General features: G+C 45.7%; 3 protein-coding genes across 9 annotated transcripts in view; 1 reads left to right on the top strand and 2 right to left on the bottom strand.

Annotated features, from left to right (window-relative positions):
• The window catches only part of IHO1 (interactor of HORMAD1 1), a 34864-nt gene extending 23263 nt beyond the window's left edge, over nucleotides 1-11601 (top strand). For both annotated transcript variants that reach the window (XM_058726954.1, XM_058726953.1), the window contains 4 exons: nucleotides 2014-2062; nucleotides 2477-2564; nucleotides 9751-9854; nucleotides 10317-11601. In XM_058726954.1, the coding sequence (XP_058582937.1) occupies nucleotides 2014-2062; nucleotides 2477-2564; nucleotides 9751-9854; nucleotides 10317-11456 (1381 nt within the window). In that variant the 3' untranslated portion in view covers nucleotides 11457-11601. The remainder of the gene's footprint in view (nucleotides 1-2013; nucleotides 2063-2476; nucleotides 2565-9750; nucleotides 9855-10316) is intronic.
• A 2973-nt stretch (nucleotides 11602-14574) lies between these two features.
• C4H3orf62 (chromosome 4 C3orf62 homolog) lies at nucleotides 14575-23222 on the bottom strand. Of its 4 annotated transcripts, XM_058726952.1 has the most exons (5): nucleotides 22886-23222; nucleotides 22077-22497; nucleotides 21048-21139; nucleotides 19648-19909; nucleotides 14575-16556 (listed from the first exon to the last, which is right to left on the bottom strand). In XM_058726952.1, the coding sequence occupies exons 2-5, from the start codon at nucleotides 22490-22492 to the stop codon at nucleotides 16475-16477; spliced, it is 852 nt and encodes a 283-aa protein (XP_058582935.1). In that variant the 5' UTR covers nucleotides 22493-22497; nucleotides 22886-23222; the 3' UTR covers nucleotides 14575-16474. The 4 variants fall into 4 exon arrangements, with proteins under 4 accessions (XP_058582935.1, XP_058582932.1, XP_058582933.1 ...); XM_058726949.1 differs by having other exon boundaries at nucleotides 22077-23222; XM_058726950.1 differs by lacking the exon at nucleotides 14575-16556 and adding an exon at nucleotides 17443-17844 and having other exon boundaries at nucleotides 22077-23222.
• Nucleotides 23223-23368: 146 nt separating this feature from the next.
• The window catches only part of USP4 (ubiquitin specific peptidase 4), a 50235-nt gene continuing 48957 nt past the window's right edge, over nucleotides 23369-24646 (bottom strand). For 2 of the 3 annotated variants that reach the window (XM_058726944.1, XM_058726943.1), the window contains 2 exons: nucleotides 24484-24572; nucleotides 23369-24122 (listed from right to left, as the gene is read on the bottom strand). In XM_058726944.1, the coding sequence (XP_058582927.1) occupies nucleotides 23961-24122; nucleotides 24484-24572 (251 nt within the window). In that variant the 3' untranslated portion in view covers nucleotides 23369-23960. Of the gene's footprint in view, nucleotides 24123-24483; nucleotides 24573-24646 lie in introns of those variants that run through there. The other variant, XR_009260925.1, reaches the window with a different exon arrangement.

Genomic DNA, 24646 nt, shown 5'->3' with positions numbered 1-24646 from the left:
TTGGTTAAGTGTCCAACTTTGTCTCAGGTCATGATCTCATGGTCCGTGAGTTCGAGCCCCATGTCGGGCTGTGTGGAGCCTGCTTCAGATTCTGTGTCTCCTCTTTCTCTGCCCTTTCCCCCTCATGCTCTGTCTCTGTCTCTCTCTCTCTCTCAAAAATAAATAAACATTAAAAAATTTTTTTAATAAAAAATAAAATTAAATTTAAAAAGCTCTTTGTTTTATATTCAAACACATCAGAAATTCTTTCAGTGTCATTTTCTTCTCAGAGCCATTCTTCCTAATTCTTATCTGAACTTGCTCTGCAGTGCAGCTGTCGTTCTGAATCTTCCCTTCACCATTGTCCTAGGCATTCCTACCTCTTCTCTCCAATGTTGGATTCTCTGTTACTTGGATCCTTTTCTTTCTTAGTTTACTCCTTGGATTTGGTGGAGCATATATTCCAGAAACTTCCTGACAACAGGTGCATGGCACCTAAGTAATTTTTTGAGATATTGCATATCTGAAATTCTTTACTTTCCCCTCACACTTGATTGCAAATTAGAATTCTAGATTGGTTCATTATTTTTCTTCAAAATTTCTAAAGCATTGCTCCTATTGCCATATCACTTTATATGTTGCTTTTAAGAGATTTGATGCAGGGGGTGAGGGGGCCTGGGTGACTCAGTTGGTTAAGCGTCCAACTCTTGATTTCTGCTCAGGTCATGATCCTAGCATTGTGGCAAGGAGCCCTGTGTCGGACTTTGTGCTGGGCATGGAGCCTGCTTAGGATTCTCTCTCACTCTGTCTCTGCCCCTCTCCCCTGCTTTCATGCTCTCTCTCTCTCTCTCTCAGAAAAAAAAAAAAGATAAGTAAATAAAATAAAATGACAATTTTATAGAACAATTAGACTGACTTTAAAAGGAAAATATTAGGGGCACCTGGCTGACTCAGTAGGTTGAGTATCCAAAAGACTTGGTACGAATAGTAGTTCTATTTGGATTTAAAAATTGATGTTTGCGTTTATATTGTGTAGATTAGAGAAACAAAATCTGTAAAATTTTTAATGATAATCCATGTATGAATCTTTTCAAAAGTGGGATATTCATTTGAGGAATAATTGTAATAGTTTCTTTTTCATTAGAAATTAATATTGCTCCCAGAATTGTCTCTACCCATTCTTACAGTCAAAATAATAGTCTTTAGACTAAGATATATCCAGGAATTTTGTACTACCAGAAAGAAATCACTATCTTCTGAAGCCATTGTTGCTATAAAAATAAAAGCTGGCCTGTTTTACTGTAGTAATTACTTGAGTTGCTAAAAAAAAAAATTAGCAAAAAAAATTTTTTTTAAGTTTTATGTATTTTGAGGGAGACAGAGACAGTGTGAGTAAGGGAGGGGTAGAGCACAGAACCCAATGTGGGTCTTGAATCCACGAAACTGAGATCATGACCTGAGCTAAAAACCAAGAGTTGGATGCTTAACCTACTGAGCCACCCAGGTGCCCCTAATATTTAACCTTTTTAAAGATACATATAGAGTAAATTTTATTTTCTTCTTCTTCTTTTTTTGGTATCTGGCAGGTTTAAATGTTCATTTATTTATTGAGAGAGAGAGAGAGAGAATGAGGGGGGAGGGGCAGAGAGAGAGGGAGAGAGAGAATCCCAAGTAGACTCCATGATCAGCTCGGAGCCTGGCACCAGGCTTGACGTGGGACTTGATGTGGGACTCAGTCTCACAACCGAGAGATCATGACCTGATCCCATATCAGGATTCAGATGCTTAACCAACTGAGCAACCCAGGTGCCCTAGAGTAGATTTTAAAAAGAAAAAAGTGGTTTGCTTTGGCAATGGTCATGAAAAGTCTATGTTCTAATTTTTTTGTAGCTGGACACTAAAGTTTTTCAGGGTTGAGTCTCCCAGCTCTAACTAAGCACTGTTTTACAGCCTGCCATGTTCATGGAATTGAATTCTGGTACATTTTCAGTACTTAACAAAGATTCATTTTCTTTTTTTTCTTGCTCATTCTAGTGAGACTCTATACAACTTCATTTCCCATATCAGAGAAAGCATTCACAAGGTAAGTATAGCTACATGTCAAGAAATTAGAACATTTTACATTTTAAGAAGTTTAATAATTACATTGCACTGACCTTAATTCAAATAGAATAGCAAGATTTTAACTCTTTTTTTTTTTTTTAACGTTTATTTATTTTTGAGACAGAGAGAGACAGAGCATGAACGGGGGAGGGGCAGAGAGAGAGGGAGACACAGAATCGGAAACAGGCTCCAGGCTCTGAGCCATCTGCCCAGAGCCTGACGCGGGGCTCGAACTCACGGACCGCGAGATCGTGACCTGAGCCGAAGTCGGACGCTTAACCGACTGAGCCACCCAGGCGCCCCTTAACTCTTTTTTTAATCATTAAATGACAATACTCCAAGTTAGTAAAATAAGGCAACAGTCTGAATTTTTTATTAATTTCGGGTTTCTTAGTTGCAGACATCTGTGGAAAAGTCTGAGGAACATCTCAGTTCAAGAAGTCAATCTATTTTAGATTGTTTGGAGACTGTGGCCAAGACATGTGAGTATCTCGTGTTTGAGGTTACCAGCAGAGGGCACTAGTAAGCAGAGAACTGAACTTTCTGACCCTAGCCAAGTTTCTGCCAGTGGTGAGGTTTCACAGTATTTCAGATGAGAGGATCGGTACATAAGGTTAGTCTTGAAGAGATGTGGAGCACACTGAACTGGATAGTAGGAACCCCTATGTATGGGGATGTTCCTGGTCCTTAGATGCCCTCTGTGAACCACTAATCCTCCACCCAGTAACCCCACTGCCTCCGGGTAGGCTAGCTCTGCCAGATTTCTCATCCCACTGCCTGAAGTGGATCAGCAGCATCCCTGAGTCCCAAATGAATTGCTGGTTATGCTGTCTGTAAAGACATTGTTCCCTTAGGACTTAGAAATAAAGACTCTGCTCACTTTGGAGTTAGAAATACTCCAGTCACTGCCTCTTCTTCTTTCTGTCTTGGTTTCAGTGAGAGCTATTCCGTAGTGAATCACAGCATCTTTCTCCATTTCAGTTATAGTTAGTGGTTTGTAAAGTCCCATGCTCTGCCAAGTAGTGATTTATGTTTACATAAAACCATGGCCCTGTCTCTTACTAAACAGAAGAGAGCCATAACACAGCTCTCCTTAGGTGGACACCTCTGTAGAACCAACAGCTTCTCAGCTAAATGGCAAGATGATGACTGCATCTGCACTTGTTTGCATTTCTCTGTGTGTTTATTTTTTATTTTAAACAAATTGAAGTCAACTTATTTAAATGCTTTGGGATGGATTGCTCATGATTTACAAAAATTAATGCCTTTGTATGGCTTAGAAATTAATCTCCATCTGTCTGCAAAAAAAGCACTGTACTGTCTGCTGGCTTCCAACCTGGGTATCCCCCACACAGGGCAACTGTGCATCTGTTTGGAAATCAGTTCTGGAAGCCTGGGACTATTATCCTCACAAGAAGTAACAAGACAAAGAGCAGAAGCAAATCAGGAATGCTTCCTTTGTGTAACATGATAGAATAACTCATTTGGAAGTGTCCAGGGAGAGTACTCTTCTCACTTTCTACATTTAAAACTAGGTGAAATGCAAAAGGAGGGTTGCAGCAAAAATGTGACATTCTTAGTCCAGTACGGGAAATGGAAGTGCTTAAGTCCTAATACAAGGTCAAGGCAGAGTGAGGACTAGAACTGGGTCTGGCTTATAGTAGGCATAGGGGTCCCAATCCTTCACCCCTGATGGTTCCTTTTTAGAGGGTAAGATTTAGGAGAAGGAGCCACATTGATAGGGAAAACAGTAACAGACAGTGTAGCATCATATTAATTAGAAAGCCAGATCATTCTTGAAAATGAGCACAAGTAGTCTGTCCAGAGTCATTCCCTTTCTTGGTAGGTAGTGATGAGGATCAGGAAGTTAGTCATTGAAAGAGGAACCAGACAAATCCTCTATCATCATCTGGTCTGGCCCAGTCCAGCTGACCTGAAGCCCTGAATTTGCCAGTCAATACATTCTGCAGCCCTCAGTATGCACTGACTGTGGCTTGTAAGGGAAAGGGAAAGAGAAAAGATGTTGTGTGAAAGTACTCTCTTGTGCTATTATGTAATTGGCGCCTTCACAGAATGAGGTCATGAAATCTTTCCCTAGTCACAGTCTGCCTGTTCAACCAGAAGGATCACTCAAAGGCATCTAATCTAACTCCTCTTGTTCTTTAGCTGAGGACCAAGAACGAGAATAACAGAATGAATTGCCAAGGCCATTCACATCCTACTTTAGTTTAGGTTTAGTTAGCCTTAGTAGAGAGCAGTACAATCTAATAGGTATCGGTTCTATTGAAAAATACGATCATTAGGAAAATAAAAATGAGGGGCTGTACTGAAAATCAGAAAATGTCTCTTTTTGAAAATAGATAACTATACATAAAAATAAATTCCATATGAATCAATATATTAAGTGTAATTATTAAGTCATAAAAAGAGCTATAAGAGGACCTCCTGGGTGGCTCAGTTGGTTGAGTGTCCAACTCTTGTTTTCGGCTCAGGTCATGATCCCAGGGCTGTGGGATAGACACCTGTGTCAGCCTCTGCTGAGCATGGAGCCTGCTTACGGTTCTCTCTCCCTCTGCCCTTCTCCCCACCTCAAGCACATGCACGCTCTTTCTCTCTCAAATTAAAAAAAAAAAAAAAAAAAAAAAAAACTATAAGAAAGCAGTTTTATAATTTTGGAGTGCAGCAGTGTCTTCTTTTTTTTTTTTTATTTTTTTTTTTTTTCAACGTTTATTTTTTTATTTTTTGGGACAGAGAGAGACAGAGCATGAACGGGGGAGGGACAGAGAGAGAGGGAGACACAGAATCGGAAACAGGCTCCAGGCTCTGAGCCATCAGCCCAGAGCCTGACGCGAGGCTCGAACTCACAGACCGTGAGATCGTGACCTGGCTGAAGTCGGACGCTTAACCGACTGCGCCACCCAGGCGCCCCAGCAGTGTCTTCTTAAGCAAAGCACATATAATCATTAAGAAGAATGAGGTCTATCTTTGTGAACTATGTTAAAATGGAAATATCTATTCATTGTTAAATAATAGCAGTAAGGTACTGCTCGTGTGTACATGGTTTACTCCAGGACACATCTTGTGGAGGAGTGTGACCAGTCAGTGAAAATTGGGAAGGGTATCCCCCCTAAAAATGAGAGACTGAGGAATCTCTTCTTATAGATGGAGGCTCCCAGACTTTTCATCAGGCTTTCACTGGCACAGCAGGGAAAGCAAAACTACGGGGTGTGTAAAAGGAAAACTACTGGCCATCACTGCAAAAGCATCAGAATCTCATCTGATGTCAGTAGAGCCCTTGTCAGAACACTAAAATAGAAATGAATAAAAAAGTCATTTTCTAAGAAAACAGTTATTGTGCAGAATATGGAACTGGATTTTAAATGGCATTGTTATAAAAAGCTAAAAATATCTGATGTTTACAGCCAAAGCAGAAATGAAATGAGTCCCCTTCTAAAGAACCACTCATACACACACATATACACACACAAACACAATCTGTAATCTATATATGGATATACAAATGTATCAATGTATCCATGCAAAATCCCAGAAAGTGCTCATAATGTTAAAATCTAGGAAGTGGAACCGAGGTCTGCATGGAAGAAAATGGGTCATTTTTCATTGTATGCCTTTTTATACTGTTACAGGTTTGAGGTTTTTTTTTAATGTTTACTTTTAGAGAGAGAGAGAGAGAGAGAGTATGAGCAAGGGAGGGGCAGAGAGAGAGAGGGGGACAGAGGATCCAAAACGGGCTCTTTGATGATAGTGGAGAGCCTGATGCGGGTTCAAACTCAGGAACCATGAGATCGTGACCTAAGTTGAATTCGGATGCTTAACCAACTGAGCCACTCAGGGACCACTAAGTTATTTTCCTAAACAAATTTTTTTAATGTTTATTTTGAGAGAGAGTGTGTGTGTGAGCAAGTGGGCGGGGGGGGGGGGGGTGGGACAGAGAGAGAGAGGGAGAGAGAGAATTCCAAGCAGGCTCCATGTGTCAGCAGGGAGCCCAACGTGGAACTTGATCCCACAAACTATGAGATCATGACCTAAGCCAAAATTGAGAGTCAGGTGCTTTAAAAATAAATAAATAGTCAAGTGCCACCCAGGTGCCCCTTAAATAAACTTTAAAAAGGGGCGCCTGGGTGGCACAGTCGGTTAAGCGTCCAACTTCAGCCAGGTCACGATCTCGCGGTCCGTAAGTTCGAGCCCCGCGTCAGGCTCTGGGCTGATGGCTCGGAGCCTGGAGCCTGTTTCCGATTCTGTGTCTCCCTCTCTCTCTGCCCCTCACCCGTTCATGCTCTGTCTCTCTCTGTCCCAAAAATAAAATTAAAAACGTTGAAAAAAAAAATTTAAAAAAAAAAAAGCAATTTTTTTTAAAGTTTATTTATTTTGAGAGAGCGAGGGAGCAGGGGAGGAACAAAGAGAGAGGGAGAGAGAAAATCTCAAGTAGGCTCCACACTGTCCACACAGAACCCGATGCAGGGCTCAAATTCATGAACCCTGAGATCATGACCTGAGCTGAAATCAAGAGTTGGATGTTTAACTGACTGAGCAACCCAGGCGCCCCAAATTAACTTTGTAAAAGAAAAAATATATATACATATATAGACTTTGGAAGTAATGAGCTCAATACAAAAAATCCTGTGAAAGAGAGGATCCCAAACATAGGTTTCTTAGGGGACAAGGAAAGAACGGGACCACAGATAGATGCTTTCTGAGTACTGAATCTAGAATTGAACACTTTGCTGGCCTTCCTCGTTCTCTGCTTTTGTGGTTGGTGATGTTTACTGTTGCTAGGAAACATTGCTATTTAGGAATTTATCTAGGATAGGATAATTACATTTGCTTCCTACTACAAATATCTGCAAGGATGTCTGAAAGAATATTTGACTGATTGAGTTTAGGAACAGGAATCCAGTACTTGAAACATAAGTAAACAGCCTTTTTCTAATTGGTTGACATACGGAATTTAACTTTGTATTGAGGAATAGTAGAACATTTGCTTTCTAAAAAATTCTTACTTTTTTTCTTGTGGTAAAGTACACATAAAATTTACCATTTCTTACTGTTACTTTGCAAGACTACACTGGCTTGTCTATTTCTGTCATAACAGGCTCTTTCTTGCCTCAGAACTTTGCACTTGCTGTTTTCTCTGTCTGAACAACCTTCCCCTAATCTTTGCAGGACTAGCTCCATTTAATCCTTCTGGTTTCACCTTAAATATCCCCATCTCTGATGATCTTATCTGAAGTAGATGCCCCCCTCTTATTTTTATTATAATCTCCATCATAGCATTTATTACAGTTTTTCACTTATTTATGTTCATGTTTATTTGTTTATTGCCATTTTTTCCTTTTCAAAATTGCAGAATTCATGTATGGAGTAGGTAGTTTTGTTCAAGACTGTTTCCATGTTCCTAGCACAGTATCTGATAATAAGTTTCAGATAAAACTGTAAATCTCCAATTAATGTGTTCAAACACATCAGGAATTGTTTCATTTTCTCATTAGAGACATCCTGGCTGGAGCTCAGTCTTCCAGCTCTAGACTGGGCAGATTACTCCTGAGGTCCCAGTCTTAGGGCTTCTCTTCACCATCATTTTGAGGATCAAATTATTTTTTCATCCCCAGTCTTGGATCCCTTTGTTTCCTGGACTTTGGCTTACATTTGTATTTGGTGATACACATCTTCTAGTAGCTTTCTGAGAAAGTATATGGGAGATAACTTTTTTTATACATTGCGTGTTTGAAAATGTCTTCTATCTCCACATGGGTCTAGAATCCTAAGTGAGAAATTCTTTGCCGTTAAAATCTCTAAGGCATGGCTCCATTGTCTTCTAGTTTTAGTTTTGTTATTGAGATGTTTGATGCTATTCTTCTTCTTGATTCTTTATGTTATCTGGGTACCCCCCCACACACACACTATCCTTTAATGGACATTTCTTGAGCCTCATGTTTTCCCTTGATATGCTTTTTAAAAATTTTTTTAAAATGTTTATTTTTGAGAGAGAGAGGAAGTGAACACATGCCTGGGTGGCTCAGTTGGTTAAGTGTCCAACTTTGGCTCAAGTTATGATCTCATGGTTTGTGGGTTTGAGCCCTGCATCAGGCTCTCTGCTGTCAGTGCAGAGCCCGCTTTGGATCCTCTCTCTCTGTCTCTGCCCTTCCCCTGCTCATGCGTGCTCTCTCTCTCAAAAATAAATAAGCATTTTTTAAAAATCTGAAATGTAAGACTCCTTTTAAGAAGGTAATCATGTTTTATTTTAAAGAGAAACTCTTAAGTAAATCACTTAAACTTTATGAGATACCATGTGGTAAATTCCTGCCTTTGGCTGATAAGAGAAGACAAAAGACAGAATAATTAAAACATGGGGAACTAAAAAAGCACCTATCAGAGTGAGGGAAGTTTTCAAGTAAGATCTAATTTGAGTTTATTATCCTGTCTTTTCAAGCACCAGATGTTACTTTGGTTTTCCTTCCATTTATTGTGAAGAGTTAAGTACTCTCTTGTTACCAAATTGTTTTTCACCCGTCTAAAATAAAAACATTTTGTCAAGAATCTTGAAACACTCTTTATATATATAAGAAGATAAAAGGAATATCTGGTGTATTATTCCAGATTATTTGTAAATTATACTTGCTATGCATTTAAGACGTATGTGAACTTACAATAGTTTATAGCATATAGTAGATACTCATCAAGTATTTGTTGAATAAATTTAAGAGCATCTTCACATGAGCTGCCATTTAGAAGAGGATGACAATAATTGATTGCAACACAATGTGTTATTAAGACTGTGTGTGTATGTGTATGTTTCAAATCTCTCTATGCCAGAGAGAGGAATCAGTATCAGTCCTGAGTGGTTAGCACTCAGGTCACCAAGTTCATTACAGCCCAAGTGAAAAGAGGGGATACATAAGTGGAGGGTGATAAGTGATGGTAGAGCACACACATGGTGCCAGCAGCAGAGAGAAGGAGCCCCCAAGCCAGCCAGGAAATGCTATTTTTCAAGGAGGGGACTCCTGAGAGAAGGAAGAATGGGAATGAGTTGCACTGAGGTGGTGGCTGAAGGGAATGGGTAAAGTTGACCTGGGTAGAAGCAAGGATAGATTCCAAGCCAAGGGAACGGCATGCACAAGGCCAGTGGCGAGAGGGAGATTGCTTAGGAAACAGAGCTCAGAGATGTGGAGGTGGATAGAGAAGGTAAGAGGAAGTGAGCTTGGGTCTTGATGGCCAATTTAAAGATTTGGACTTCATCCAGTGGCCAGTGTGGTGCCATTGAAAGTTTCAGCAAGGGTTTCAGAGGATGCATGATCATATCTACATTCTTGAGAGAATACTCTGATGATGGGACCAAGAAGGTGGGCCAAGGAGGAGGTTGGTGCCATCATCTAGGCAGCAGGTTTCAGGGTCCCCAGGAGGTGCTGAGATTGAGTCTGCCTTGGCCAGGATGTTCTCAGGGAGGGAGGGAAGAAGAGACAGTGGAGGAACTGCCCTACTCTGCTTTCTCTCCTCACCAAGGCTGATCTGGGTAGAGTTCTGGGCACTAGCAGAGTAGGCTCAGGTGCCCCATGCCAGATTCTAGCTCCTCCCTCTCCACACTGTGGTCCGGGAAGGGTGAGGCATGCCATAGTCTTGGTGAGGTAATTGTCATTTTTCTGTATTTAGTGCAAGAGACTGTGCAGGCCCAGAGTGATCTGCTGTTGGGAACTGTGCATGACAAAGGCAACATGGAGCAGGTTATCCTCGAGATACGGAAGAGATTTGAAGCTGTAAGTGTGGATCCCAACCTCTTTCCTCAAGTATGTTGTTTTTTTAAAAAACTTTTAATTATTTTTTGATGAACCTGTTTTCTTTTTTATTTTTTTAAATTTACATCCAAATTAGCATATAGGGCAACAATGATTTCAGACCTCAAGTATGTTTTTGGCTTTGTCACTAAGTCCCAGAGAGACACCTTTAAAGTTGCAATTTTTTTCAGCCAAGAACAGAAGCCAGACAGGACTTCTTGTAATGGACCAAGGTAGAGGCCAACTTCCTCCTCAAAGGTTCTCCGGCATGATGTGGGGCCCAGGGGCCCTACTCCAGAGTGTTACCATGCTTCCTCTGTAAAGCACCCAGCAAAAGACAAGCTGTGGTTCTGCCAACACATCCTTTGGTTGGTTTGCACATTTCACTGTGCATTCGGAGTTGCAGTGTCCATAACTCTTTTCTTTCTCGCTGTCTTTCCCTAGAGACAAGCAGAATTTACAGAAATGAAGTCCGACCTGAAACACCTTGAAGTTTTAGTTGCCCAGCAGAGTAAGGACTTCCAGCAGCTGTGTGAGCAGCTAGGCCAGCTGAATGTGGCCAGCGTCCTAGCAGAGCTGAAGAGATTGATTTCAGTCCCCCAGGTACCTGGGCATGTGAAAGACAGCACTTCCCAGACCTCACTACCTCTGGCCCAGAGCCTCAGTTTCACCAGGCAGGACAGATATGCCTCTGAGGAACCAGATATGGGGCAGACTCAGGCCATCCCTGCTGTCTGGAATCTTAGTATGGGCTCCCTGCAGCCTGGGGAGTTTGCTATCTATACTGAGGGAGCAAAAAGTGATGCTCTCCAAGGAGAGGCTGTGCTGATGGCTGCTGGAACCGGCAAAAGAAGCAGGCAAGTAAAGGACAAGGCAGTGCAGACCAACTGCCAGAATTGGACTCTTAATAAAACCAGCCCTGAGAATCATGGCTCTGGTTCCCCAGGCCACAAAGTTCCTTGTGACTGGAGCTGGGTTTCCCAAGGAGCCTCAAGGTTTATACCCCTGGACTTTGAATCCAGCATTAAGAACACTTGCCAAAAATGTCAAGCTGAAGGTGTGCTTTCGTGTGCCCCTTGTGAACAAAGGCTGGTGACTGCACAGAAAGGCAGAACTATGGAAAGAGGGGGGAAAGGCAAGAAGCAGCAGCCCAGGAAAGCCCGCAGAAGCAGGCTCCTAACCAGGAAGCAAGAACAAACCCCTAGCAAAACCTGTGCTTTCAATTCTAAGTATCCTCAGCTTCCAGTTTCTGGCCCACAAAGGCTCCCCCTGGAGCAGCAGGAACCCTTTGCTCAGTCCCTGCATCTGTGGGGCTCCAGGACTCCCACAAAACCAGTCATCCCTGTTCTGAGAGCAACAGTCATGCCCAGTAAGACAGTGAGGGCAGCACAGGAGAACATCTTGCAGCTCAGTGGGCATTCTTCCAAAAACAACAGCCTGCTTTCTAAAAGTTCCCTGGGGGACCACCAGATGAGCTGGTTCAGTGACCTCAACCTTGGAAGTTCAGAGTCTCCTCTGTGCAAGGATCCAGGGAAGAATATGCTCTATGATCTGGGTTTTGACAGCAGTGATGATGGCTTTTGACCAGCCCACAATCTGACTTCAGCTGATAGTTTATTGGTCTCAGCTGGAAAGACAAATTCTAGAACACTGGGGCTGGCTAACAGCAGAAAGTCCCTGAAGCCTGATTGGAGCCCTCAGGCTCAGAGGGCCTGCTGGGGGGTGGGGGGGGGGGGTGCGTCAGTGTAGGACAGTTGCAGGGCGGGGGAGTAGCTCTGGTGTTCTGGGTACCAGGTGCTGCCCGTGACAAGCATAAGGGATAATTGCATCCTTATTTATTGGAGTGAAGCACGTGGAGAAATTATTGGAGTGAAGCACAGTGATGAGCTGGAGCAGCAGCCTGGGTGTAGGGCATCAGGAGGAGGGTGCTGATTTTGGTGAAAGGAGGACTGGCCTCCATGTGGAATACTGAGTGGCAGAAGGGCTCTCACAGAACTGTTGCTGTGGCAGCCAGACTCCCAAACATTTTTGGTCTTCACGGTATTTCCTACACCTGACCAATACCTATCCAGGCCTCGGGATTTTTTAAATTATTTTTATCCGGTTTTACTGTCAGAGCACTTGCATGTTTTGACCAGTGGACATATTACAGGACACACTGTCTTCTTGTGAACAGAGAAACAGAGAATGTTAAGCTGCCAATGAAAAGAGGTGACAGGCACCCAATAAATTCCCAGAGCACCACTGTATACAAGCCACACAATCCCATTTTTCTTCCTGGCTGTTTTCCCTATGCTGTTTGCAACCACCCTTCAAGCTAATGAGAGCATCTAAGGGCCCCGTATTATTTCCAGAGAGCAATAGGCTTATGTGAGACTTTGGCTGTCTATTCATATCTTGCAGAAGTTTTGAATTTTTGTTATACATATATGTATATTTGTTTTATAACAAAAAATAAAAATTTTTTAAAGCATATTTTTTTCATTATGTTTATTGAACTGATCTCCCAACAACTTAAGAAAATCAAATAGGGTGCCTGGGTGGCCCAATCGGTTGAGCTTCTGACTTTGGCTCAGGTCATGATCTCACAGTTCGTAAGTTTGAGCCCCACATCAGGCTCTCTGCTGTCAGTACTGAGCCCAGATCCAGCTTCAGATCCTCTGTTCCCCAATTCCCCTTTCTGCCCCTCCCTGACTCGTTCTCTCTCACCCTTTCTCTCTCAAAAATGAATATTTTTTAGAAAGAAAATAAAATGGATAAGACATATACCATCTTTTTATTCCATAGACTTCGCCCAAATGATTTTGAATAAACACCACCCTACTCAGACTAGTTTCCTTTTTCTTTATTGTTTGAAAGTAAAAATCCTCACTGGATGGATTGGCTTCCAGAATTTGCCCATTTTCAAAGCAATGCAGTAAATGACACTGGGACCTCTGAGTGGACCATTATAGAAAGCAGTGGTTCTTGATTTTTATTTTCATTCTTTATTTTCAAGGGAATGTATCCCACAAAAGTTTGAGTTTAATTTGCCCGCAACACCTTTGGCAACCTAAGCTGCTCTTATTCCTGTTTCCAGACCAAGGGCCTCCTATGACCTGTGGCTGGGATCCTCAGGCAATGACAGCAGCCCTTTCCAAGGCCCAGGAAGTACAGACTTGGATGGACTCTGCCTATGACTGCCCTGGCCTTTTCTCCCCCGTGAGCCTCGCTGCATGCCTGTTCACCCTGCCCTCTGCCAGTCTCTACTGCCTTCCATACTAGTTTTCTCTGCTTATACATGGGAAGAAAGGGCCCAGCCATGCAATGGGCTCCTTCCAACCCGTCTCAAACTGACTACAGGTGGCTGTTGAGCGGTTAGCATGAGGCTTGTAGACCAGAGGGGTTTGTATCTGGAAATCTTCTATTACTCTAAGCTGAAAAGTTTGGTCATTTTAACTCAAAAGTTGAGATCCTGTTAAGAGAATTCCATTAATGTTTATGACTATGGCCTTCTCATTGAAGGGTCTGTCCAATTTTGAAATGCCAAAGCAGGGGGCGCCTGGGTGGCTCAGTCAGTTAAGCGGCTTTGGCTCAGGTCATGATCTCACAGCTTGTGAGTTCAAGCCCTGCATCGGGCTCTGTGCTGTCAGCACAGAGCCTGGAGCCTGCTTTGGATTCTGTGTCTCCCTCTCTCTCTCTGCCCCTCCCCCGCTCACACTCTGTCTCTCTCTCTCTCAAAAAATAAATAAATATTAAAAAAAGAAAGAAAGAAAGAAAGAAATGCCAAAGCAGGACCCTCTGTTCTTTCGATTCTGCTGTGAGTTATGCAGTAAATTTATCTCCCAACAAGGCTGGGTTAATTAAAATTACACTGCCTGTCTCTGGTAATCATCAGGAAAGGATATTCTGTTTCTTATTTTATTCCTAAGGCTTTTTTTTTTTTTTTTTTTTAACTACTGTGTTCCTGCCAGAATTGTTGAGCGTGACATAGCCCAGGCACATCCCCAGAGCACACGATGTCTTGCTCTTTGGATGCTGATAGAGATGTGGCTACACAGGGGCAGCTGTAGTGGGAGGTCTATGGACCTAGGGCCCAGATAGCCAGCCACCTAGGGGCTCCTCCCGCTGATGATCACTCCAGCTACATCTGAGGATGGAAATAAAGCCAACCACAGCACCTAATTGTCTTGACATTCAAGTATCAATAAATAAATAAATTTTCAGAGAGAGAACAGCAGGCGAAGGACAAAGAGAAGGAGATGAAATCCCAAGCAGGCTCCAAGCCATCAGCACAGAGCCCAACGCAGGGCTCAAAGTCACCAACCATGAGATCATGACCTGAGCTGAAATCAAGAGACGCTTAACTGTCTGAACCACCCAGGCACCCCTCAAGTATCAATTTAAATGTCCCCTACAGAGAGGTGTCTGGGGGGCTCAGTCAAGTGCTCAATTCTTGATTTCGGCTCAGGTCATGATCTCATGGTTTGTGAGTTTGAAATTTTTTTTTTTTTCAACGTTTTTTATTTTTGGGACAGAGAGAGACAGAGCATGAATGGGGGAGGGGCAGAGAGAGAGGGAGACACAGAATCGGAAACAGGCTCCAGGCTCCGAGCCATCAGCCCAGAGCCTGACGCGGGGCTCGAACTCACGGACCGCGAGATCGTGACCTGGCTGAAGTCGGACGCTTAACCGACTGCGCCACCCAGGCGCCCCACATGGTTTGTGAGTTTGAACCCCACATCAGTGCAGAGCCTGCTTGGGATTCTCTCTCAAAATAAATAAACTTAAAAAAAAAAAATAATGTCACCTACAGACAGACCTTTTCCTGACCTCTTCTGTAGGAGCTCACCCTACTCACTGCCCATTCCCTTACCCTGTTTTAATTTTCTCCTACAGCTCCATCTGAAATGGCATATTGATGTGCATACTTGATTTGCCTGCCTTGGTGGGCGGAACAGAAATCCCAGAAGCAAGATCGGCATCTGCCTCATCCCAGTTATATCTTCAGCATCCAGGAGAGTGTCTGACCTTAGTAGACACTTGACAAATAGTGAGGGCAGGGATTGCTTGCTTAACATTTGAAGAGCTCTTTGCAGCCTGTCCCAAAGTCAGGTCTCTCTAGCATTCCTTTGCAACTTCCCTTTTTTTGTGTGTTTTGTCTCAGAAGCTCCAGAGGTCTCCTGATGAGGGGTCTCCTGCAATATGCTCTCTTCTCTCCCAGGCCAGTTACCAGCAACCTCTCTCCACCCGAAATGCCCAGAAAACAACAGGCTTTCTGCCTTCCAAACAGTTGCTTCCTACAATGGATGAGCAATTTAGAAAAAATTTTCATGCTAGGCCTTAGGCCAAAACTCTTCATCAAATCAGGCATCCTCCAGTTGGCCAAGCACAGAAAGTCCTTCCCCAATAGGGCTAGGATCCATTGTCAGGTAGATTTCCTAAGTAAAACTTTGTCCACTCTATAAATATTTTAACGGAACATAAAATATTAACATTCTCCCACATACTCCAGGGAGAAAGCAAATTGCCAGAGCTTCAGATAGTCTTGGGATGAAAGTTTTGTCAATTGTTATCTACAGTCAGGTGCAGTGGCCTCCCTGGTTCGCATGTGCTATTCACTGGCCACTGCCATATTAAATGCCCTGTGCTTTAGTTAGAGGAGGTAGCATCCTGGTACCAGGTGAGCCCCCAGCTGAGCCATTCAATAAGAGGAAGATTGGCCTGAATTAGGCCTCTTTTGCAAATCCTCTTCCTCAATTTCTTTGATCACTGACAGCTCACAACTTCTCTAGTGGGAGGATGGTGTTGCTGCCCTATCAGCACATTCCTGGATACACAGGTGAGAGACACAGGGCCCCAGGTTTTGTTGCCTTCTACCTGGTCTCCTGATCCCCTTGCGTTTTCTCCTGGGATTAGAAGTGGAGGGTCCAAGGAACCAGGGCAGGTGGGCCAGGAGGTGGCTCAGCTCCCCTATTCCCCGAGTGAGGGGAGCAGGAGGCAGGGGGAGGGGGACCTGGAGACCCGGAAATGAGAAGGCAGGCCCCAGTGCCTGACTGAGCTGGCTGGAACTCAAGAGAGGGAGAGGCATACTAACCGGAAGTTCTCTCAGAACTCAACCTGGCAAGATTTCAGACTCTGATCTAGACCCATGTGGCTAGACAGCCATGCCCAGTAATGTGGAGAACATGGCAGTCTGGATGAGGCTGAGGGCAGGGTCAACACTTCCAGCCCTTGAATTGTCCTTTTGAAATAATTGTTGCTCTGCTCTCAGGCCTCAGCTGTGGTTCTCTGCTCCCTGCTGACCTTTACTCAGCCATTGGCTCATCTCTCTCCTTTCTCCTACCCCTTCTTCCTCAGCCTGCCCTGCCTGCCCTCTCGCAGGTCCTAGTAGCTTCTGTGAACCAGCTCCTGCCTTACAAAGTCTACAAATAGAGCTGCATATAGAGCTGGTTTCTAGTGGCTTCGGCATGGACACTGGTGGGACGCAGCCAGGGGACCTGAAAACCTCTTACAGGGCTGGATGGGCCCAGCTTCTCACGTGCCTTGTGCTGTGGCTTGAATTTGCAGTTTGCAACTAGTAGGTTCCAAAGCTCCTATTTATTCTTGAGGTTGCCTTGTTTCTATTTTGATTCTGCTAATCCAAAGCACAGTTTGGTGTTTCCACGGAAACAATTCAGTGATTGTTTAGTTTGCCAAGATGAGCTGCGGGGGAGAGAACCAAATGACGTAAAACATTTTTAGTTTCTCAAATAGGACTATCATTGTCTCAAGAAATTGTTGGTCCCAGCCCCCTGCAAACCCAAGGAAATATTCTAGACTCCTTTTCCCCTTCTAGCTAAGTCTCTAGAGACCATTCCCCAAACCCCTGCTGTGTGCAGATAAGCACACATCTGCCCAGTAAAGCAGATGACAAAGGCGGGAGGGTCTCCTTAGGACACTCAGGAAGCCAGGGATGCAGAGACAGGAGTCCATGTCACAAGGGAAATGACCATATGGCTGCTCCTGCTAATCTGGGACTGGAGAGCCAGAGGCTCAGGGCTCACCTGCTTTAACTGAACAAGCTGTGTTCCTACAGTGAGGAAAAGCTCCTCATCCAAGGATTCAGGGCGAATTACCCCTCTGGCAAATTTGAAGTTTTACAGAAAGGTTTAGCTAAAACAGTGGTGTATCTGTCTGGGGGCATGGAGAGCTGCGTCTCCCCCACCCATGCTGAGCCTTGTTCTCAAGGACCACAGTCTCCTCCACAGGCAGAAAGTCCTCTCTCTGCAATCTTCTCAGGTTGGGGCGAGGCCCCCATTCCCAGAAATCACTCCCTGTACAAAGACCCAGGGGGAGCATGAATGGAGACCTAGAGCTTCTGGTATCGGGGATCAGGCAACTCTCCTGCCAAGGCCCTGTAAGTCCTCCCATTGTGGGTCTGGTTTCTGCTCCAGTTGCTGGGAACTGTGAAGGTCAGCTCTGGGCAGTTAGCTGGTGAGGGATACCCTCAGCTGGCTGGTGGAGATGGGGGTCTTAAGAAGACATACATGTCCACTGCAGAAAAATTAGAAAATATGGACAAGAAAAAACAAGACAAAACCCCCTTGCCTTCCATAACAATGTCCTGTATATGCTGTGCTCATACACACATTTGTACAAACTTGGGATCAACTGCACTTTCAAAAAATAAATACATTTTAAGTTTTGGAATAACTTTAGATTTACAGGAAAGTTGCAAAGACAGTTTCTATCTACCCTTCACCCAGTTTCCCCTAATGTTAACACCTTACATAACTGAGGCATATTTGTCAAAGCTAAGAAACTAATACATGAACTCCAGCCTTTATTTAGACTTCCCCAGTTTTTCCATTAATGTCTTCTTTCTGTTCCAGGATGTAATCCAGGATACCACACTGTGTTGTAGTCAGAGTGTCTTCACTGGTCTGTGACAGGTTTCAAGTCTTTCCTTGTTCTTCATGACCTTGACAATCTGGAGTGCTGGCCAGGCATCCTGCAGAACGTCCCCCAATCTGGGTTTGTCTGACATTTAGTGTATGATTAGACATTGCTCCCTGTGGGGGTGGAAGGGTCAGCCACATGACGTCACTGGTGGTGTCACCTTCATCACGTGCTTAAGTGCTGTCAGGCTTCTGCACAGAAATCTGTTTTTCTTTTTCCCTGCTCTGTTCCTTGGAAGGGACTCACTGAGTCTAGCCTGGCCTCAAGGGGTAGTGATGGGACACAGAGTGGATTAAGCTCCACCTTCTCTATGGGAGACAATCCACATCAACACTTCATATTTGAACTACAGTGTTGAGCCCTGGCTTTTTTGGATCCCAAGTAGACCTCTCTCCATGCACACAGCTGTTCTTCACCTGAGCAGTACAGCTGAGGATGCTGTGAGCATTATTTTCATTTGCTCCCATCCTTTTTGCTAAGGGAGAAGAAACTGGTCCCTAACTCCACAAACGGTGAGTGCTTATTGAGGGTGCCATTCCCTGCAGGGACTGAATGTCCTCTGGTTAACCTTGTCCTGCCCTCTGCCCCCCGCGGGGCAGTGGTGGTGGCTGCCTTGGCAGGGGAGGCCCATCTCATGAAGTGGCCAGAGGCTAGTGGTGCCATTTGCTCCGCTAAGGGGTGGGCATGCAGTCTCCACCTGAGAGCTCGCAGGAATCACCAGACCTGTGTCACCAGCTCTGCAGCCTGCCCTATGCTGAGGTCTCTAGCCTAAAAGATGGCCTGTCAGAGGGGGGCCCTTGGCCACAGGCCTTCCTTCCCAGTTCTCTGGGTTGTTTGGGCTTTGGGTCTTACAACAGCCCCTGTGCCAGCCTCCTCACCCCCATCCTCCCCATATGAGCCCAGAAGGCAGGCACTTCCCTGAGACTCAGTTTCTGGGCATCAAATCTTGCCCAATAGCTTATGTGTCCCAAAAGAACATCATGATTTTAAGACATCTGCTAAAATAATTTCTGATGATGTCCTTGTCCTTTCTTTCCAGGAGTGTGGCTAGTGCCAGGCCTGTTAGGCTTTTGCTGCTATGCCGACCTCAGGGGAGCAGTGGGCTGGCTCCTCCTTCACTCCCTGCCCATCTTGCCCTAGCAGGGTCATTGCTACAGGGATTCCCTGTGGCCTCCAGGGTCTCCAAGCCTGGAGTGGGATGCATGAAGGTGGGGCATGGGCCCACGGGCAGAGTGTGGTGGGGAGGCCTCATGGGAATGTCCTGTCGGGAGGAGACCAGACTCTCCAACATAACCATGAGGTCCCTGTAGAGGCTTTCAAGCTGAACAGGGGCAGGGCTGGGGGGCACTGATGAGAGGTTGGTCTAGACAAAAGGAGAGCATGGAACCCATGCAGAGAACAGGCAGCCCTGTGTGCAAAGTGTGCAAGGGTGGCAGAGGGCCTGGGGCCACAAGTCTGTGTAGGCTGTGCTGGCCTGAGGGCTGGTCCCAGGGGATGCTCAAAGCTCACCCTGGTTGTGGCCCCAGTACTTACTTATTCAGGGGCCCATGGGAAAATAATACCAGGAGACACAGCAGAGGCCCACAACCCATACCCGCCTTGGGTACCGGATGTATTCAACGTCAATCAAAGACACATTTGAGATGTCAAGAAAAGTGAAAAACAAGTCAACAGTAAGAAACATTTCAAAGCAACAGAAAAAAAAAAAATTGGGCTTTCAGATCAAAAAGGGACACAACTAGAAGTTAAAGAGGGTGTGGTAACCCAGATTCTGCCAGCCCACAGTGGCCCACAGTGACACTGATCACTGCCTGAGAGACAGCCTCCTGCTGGAAAGAACCAAAGCCGTCCTTACTCAATTTGGTATTTAAAAGAGGTCATCAAATTGTAGTCCTCTTCCAAGTCCAGCACAGTCTCGACGATACTGTGATCATCAAAAGCCTGCTTGAGGCTGCCAGGCTCTGCATCTGAGGCCTTCTGAGGGCTCTCATCGGAGAGCAGAGCCCAGGCCTCCTCCCTGAAGAGCGAGCCTCCGCAGCGGCCACACACACGGCTCAGCGCATTTTCAAATTCTAGCTTCCCAGCCAGTTCTTCAATAGCTCGGATGCTTGCATGGTCTTAAAAATAAGAACATCCAGCATTACAATTCCAGTGAGAGGCTCCCAAAGCCATTTCAGGCACAAGTTAAAAGCCACAAATGGGCACTCACTCTTCAGGGACTGTGCCAAGCCTGGCATTCCCGCCCTGAGGTGGGCAGGCTGCTACAGTAGGTGCCTAATTTTTAGATGGTCTTGATGCCCTCCCTCCCAGCTCCACATTTATTAAGCCCAACTACCTGCCAGTCCCCAAGGAAGGTGTAAGTGGGAGGACACAGAGATGCACAGGCTTGTCTTGGATCTCAGGGAACTCCCTGACCTGCAGGCATGACCGGACATAGCGTGAAAAAAATGCGAGTCTTTTGGGGAATCCAAATGCTTCCCGGGGCTGGCAAGGGTGTGAAAGCTGGTAAGCCGAGGCAGGTGACTTCAGCTCCCCTCCTGGGACTACTGGAGGAGACTCCGTCCTCTCACATAGTGGGCTGGCAGGGGTCTTGCTCTGTGGCCTAAAGTGAGTATCCTCCCACTGGGCCTCCCTTTCATCCCCACAACCTGGAGACCCTTCCAGAGACAAGAGCTTCAGGCAGCCCCCAAGGCTATGCATGCCTTAATTAGGGGCTGTTGGTCCACTGTGCAGTGTCAGTCATTTAGAAATAGGACATACCAAAATAAATAAACAAATTAGGTCATGCACAGTTCACACAATGTACAGATGTGTGTGTGTATAAAAAAAACCTCTGATCGGATGTATAGCACTATGTTAACAGTAGCTTTCTTTGGGTACTGGAATTACAGGGGAGCTTTGGAGATCTTTCCTTCTAATCTTATGTTATCTACCCACTCCACCCTGACCCATCTTTGCCTATGTCCTTGTCTCTAGATCTAAGCTCAACCACCAAGTCCTGGGGAGCCACTGTCCCTTATGTCCAGGGTTTCACTGTAACCAGACATTTATGAAATGACCCATCAGGCTATCAGCTCCATGAGGGCTCTATGCATAGAGCCTGCCCTGGCAAAACAAATCTACCATGTAGATGAATGAGAACTAAGACAGTGGTTTTTTGCTTTGTTTTGTTTTGTTTTAAAGACACCTGCTGACTCAGGAGCCTGCAAGGAGGACCTATCCTGAGGAGAGGACAGACCTGCCCTCTGTACTCACCGATCACATCAAGCAGATCCTTTGTGACCTCTTGGTTAGAATTGCTGAGTGGCATGTTTGAGTCAACCTTCAAATCTTTCTCCATATCTTTCCTGCAACCCCCAGGTAGGAAAAAAAAAAAAGAAGAAGAAGAAGAAGAAGAAGAAGAAGAAGAAGAAGAAGAAGAGGAGGAGGAGGAGGAGGAGGAAGAAGAAAAGGTGGAGGATTAGAGCCTCTTTCAAGAAAATATCGTAGGGAACTCAGTGTTAGATAATCTTAAAAACAAAAATACACTGGCAACTTTAAATCAGCTCCTGTGCTGTGTATACAGGACAACTGGAAACTGCTAAATCAGTGAAGTTGACTAATAACATCCTAATGACTCACAGGCATCACAGACAGTGCATTAATGAGTATGCATGCCCATATAACATTTGTAGAATTGAATCAACTAAATGGCTTCTTCTTTCTCTGCCTCCATGGAAGCCAAGATGACAGGACCCTGAAGTTTCATCCCATATGGTCATCCTTTCTCCAAAGCAAGGTGCCTAAAACCAGGCAGTTTAAACCTACCAGGGAGAAGGGTGCCCGACTGGCTCAGTCAGAAGAGCATGTGACTCTTGGTCTCAGGGTGGTGAGTTCAAACCCCATGTTGGGTGTAGAGATTACTTAAATAAATAAACTTTAAAACTACCAGGGAGAAAAAAAGGTCTAGGGGACATCTTAACCCAGTGATGGCCTAAAAAACCGGTGGGATGGGGTGGGGTGTGGGTGAAGGGAGCAAAAACAAGGATGAAGGCAGGAAGTATCCATTCAGCCTGTCCCTAGTATGGACATTGTTTCTGCAGCATAAAAAATAAAGCATTTTAGAAATCAGGTTCTCTAACATTCACAATCCCTGTGGGACCTGCAAGGCAGTTTCTAGGACTAGTCTGATGGTCCTAGAGGGGAGGCAAAGGCAGTGCTACAAATTCGATTTAGGGACTTCAGACATTTTCAGAAATGCGATCCCCCTAACTGTAACTTTTTACACTGGCAAACTGGAATCACCTTAGGCTGTCTTTTCTCCAGTTCTCCCCATCTCCCGCAGCTCTCCAAAACTGTCTTTCGGGTGCCAAAACGGAGGAATGCATCAATACGTTTTCCTTACTGGTCAGAGGTTTTCTTTTCGCGCATAAAGCATGTGGCTTTGCATTCATTGGGGCATGGTTTGGAGCAAAGGCAGGGCTCTCTGTCTCAGAAGCACAAGGGACTGGAGCAAAAGGAGCAGGGGAGGAGGAGCAGGCTGCCAGCGGGTGCCTCCTGCAGAGGAGCCGGTGCACAGGGAGGGGGAAGGAGAGCGGCGGCGCGGTATTCTGCTCCAGCCTCTGCTGGCCTGAGCACTCCTGGGAATGACTGACACCTTCAAAGGCTCGGTCAATGGCTGCAGTCAGCTCCTTTCTGCATCTTCTCAGTTTTTCAGACATTTCCCCTAAAAGCGACCACGTCTTTATTATGTAATACATTGTAAATGCACAGAGCATCATGAGTATAACGTTACAGATGAAGTTGCAAACCACCCCCGAAAGGCGCATCTCCTGGAGTTTGATCCACGCCACAGGGCAGAGGCCACAGTAACCCACACTCCAGGTGTGGGGGGCGGGGGGGGGGGGGGGCTTCCTCCCGTGCGGCGGGTGTGGCCCTTGATTCTCGGGAGGAACCTGCAATCTGCCCGGAGCCCCGGGGACGCCCGGACCCGCTTCCCCCGGCTCCCGGCCCGCCCGCCCCTGCCGCCCGTCCAGTCATCTCCGCGGCCCCCTCGGCCCTCGCCAGCAGCCCGCAGCCGGCCCTTGGGCGAAGGTCCGCAGACACGTCCTCACCCAGCAACGCCGCCACACCGCCACCCCCGCCAACGGTCGCCGCGCGTGCACGAGAACGGCGCTCCCTCTCCAAGGTTAAAGGTCAGACAAGAATGCTGGGACGACCACCTAGTTCTTTAAACCCATGGGGCCCAGAGGGGAAGCGAGCTAGCGGGATCCCCGCCTCCCTCCCCCACCCAGTGAGCCCAATGAGGACTGCGGGCGGGACGGCCTGGGATTGGGGGGCGGGGGGGGGGGGGGGGGGGGGAGGACCGCCCAGAAGCCGCTGCAGGGGCGATCTCATTTCTTACCAAAGTTGGCAAGAAGGAAAAGGTTCCTGTTCTCCAGCTGACATGGAGAGAAACCGGATGGGCCACCGTACCCAGCAGTTTTGTGAACCGACTTCTTTTACGTGAGATCTAATAAAAGCTCCACACCGTATCCAACGGTCTCAATTCATCAAAAACGGTGAGGGACATAACAACTGCTAGGTTCCACACGAGATTGCAGGGCAGGAGACCCCAACACCAATTCTTTTCATTTCATTGGGAAGAAAGATGGAAATTCCAAGATGGCTCAAAGGGACACAGAAACAGGCTTCAGTGGCTAATTTTGAGGGAATTACAAACCCATCTCAGTGCACAGCAAGGGAGAAGGGGACAATATCAAGTGAACTTGAGGCTTGGTTTACTGCGGGCAGACTGCTGGGGTGACCAGTAATCAGCACCAGAATAAGAAATCCAGGAGCTCAGGGCAGCCTCCTGCATGTCTGTCTTCACGGCCACCATACTCAATTACTGTTCCTCTCCATTCTTTGGAATTCACAGGACTTACTCCACTGTGCACCCCCCACCCCCTACTTTGCAGCTCCACAGGTCTTACAAGAAATTTCTCACCACCTGCATAAAAAGAAAAATAATTCAGCCTCTTGACATAACCCTTCTGAGCAAACAGGGTCTTTTCTTTTTTTTTTTCTTCTGCTCATAAAAGGGAATTTCCTCATCTGGTTTTTAGACTAGAAGTCTCCAGAGTGTCAAAGCTGTTCTCCTGGGGGATTACACTGGTGCTGTGGGGTGGCAGAGTCACGGAGACAGCATCAGTTGGTGTCCATGCTGCAAGCCTCATCGTCCCCCATGCCCTGCTGTGAGCTGCTTGGGCTCGTCCCTCCCTCAGAGGATCCAGAAAAACTGATGAGTGAAGGTGTCTTATAAAATTCATCATCTCGACGTTGGTAAAATAGCACGTAAGCTGCTTTTGTCTAAAACACAAGAGGGGAAAAGTTCATTCACTGGTTGGAATTACCACCCATTCTCCCCAGCTTTTCTCTCACTGTTCAAAACCCACTCTCAGGCATCTGCCATTGTGCCCTATGCATCCATGCACAGAGGCAACTATGAAGGTGACTGTGCCCAGAGTGGGGAAAGGCCAGTGCCCTATGATAGAACCCAGATGAGAGTCCAGCTTCTCATTTAGGAAGCGTCCCAGAAGGAATGGCAGTCAATTCTTTCTCCACCACACCCAGCTCCCACTGTCACATCACAATGACCAAATAACCAACCAGCTCAGGAGACTCTACCCATAAAGGTAAGATGAGGAACCAAGTATTAGAGCCTACTCACCACTATCTGATCCTCGGAGGCCAGGGACACATTGCTATCATCAAAATAATACCATTTCCCGTTCAGTTTGTTCTTCGCGTATGCGGTGTCTGCCAAGTCAACAAGAAAATACCTCTAGCAATCACCAGAGAACTAATCTGGCTAGTTTATTGCACTGAACAAT

This window comes from Neofelis nebulosa, chromosome 4, assembly GCF_028018385.1.
Source record: "Neofelis nebulosa isolate mNeoNeb1 chromosome 4, mNeoNeb1.pri, whole genome shotgun sequence".
In the NCBI taxonomy this organism is placed as follows: Eukaryota; Metazoa; Chordata; class Mammalia; order Carnivora; family Felidae; genus Neofelis; species Neofelis nebulosa.
This window is presented reverse-complemented; position numbering and strand designations above follow the sequence as displayed.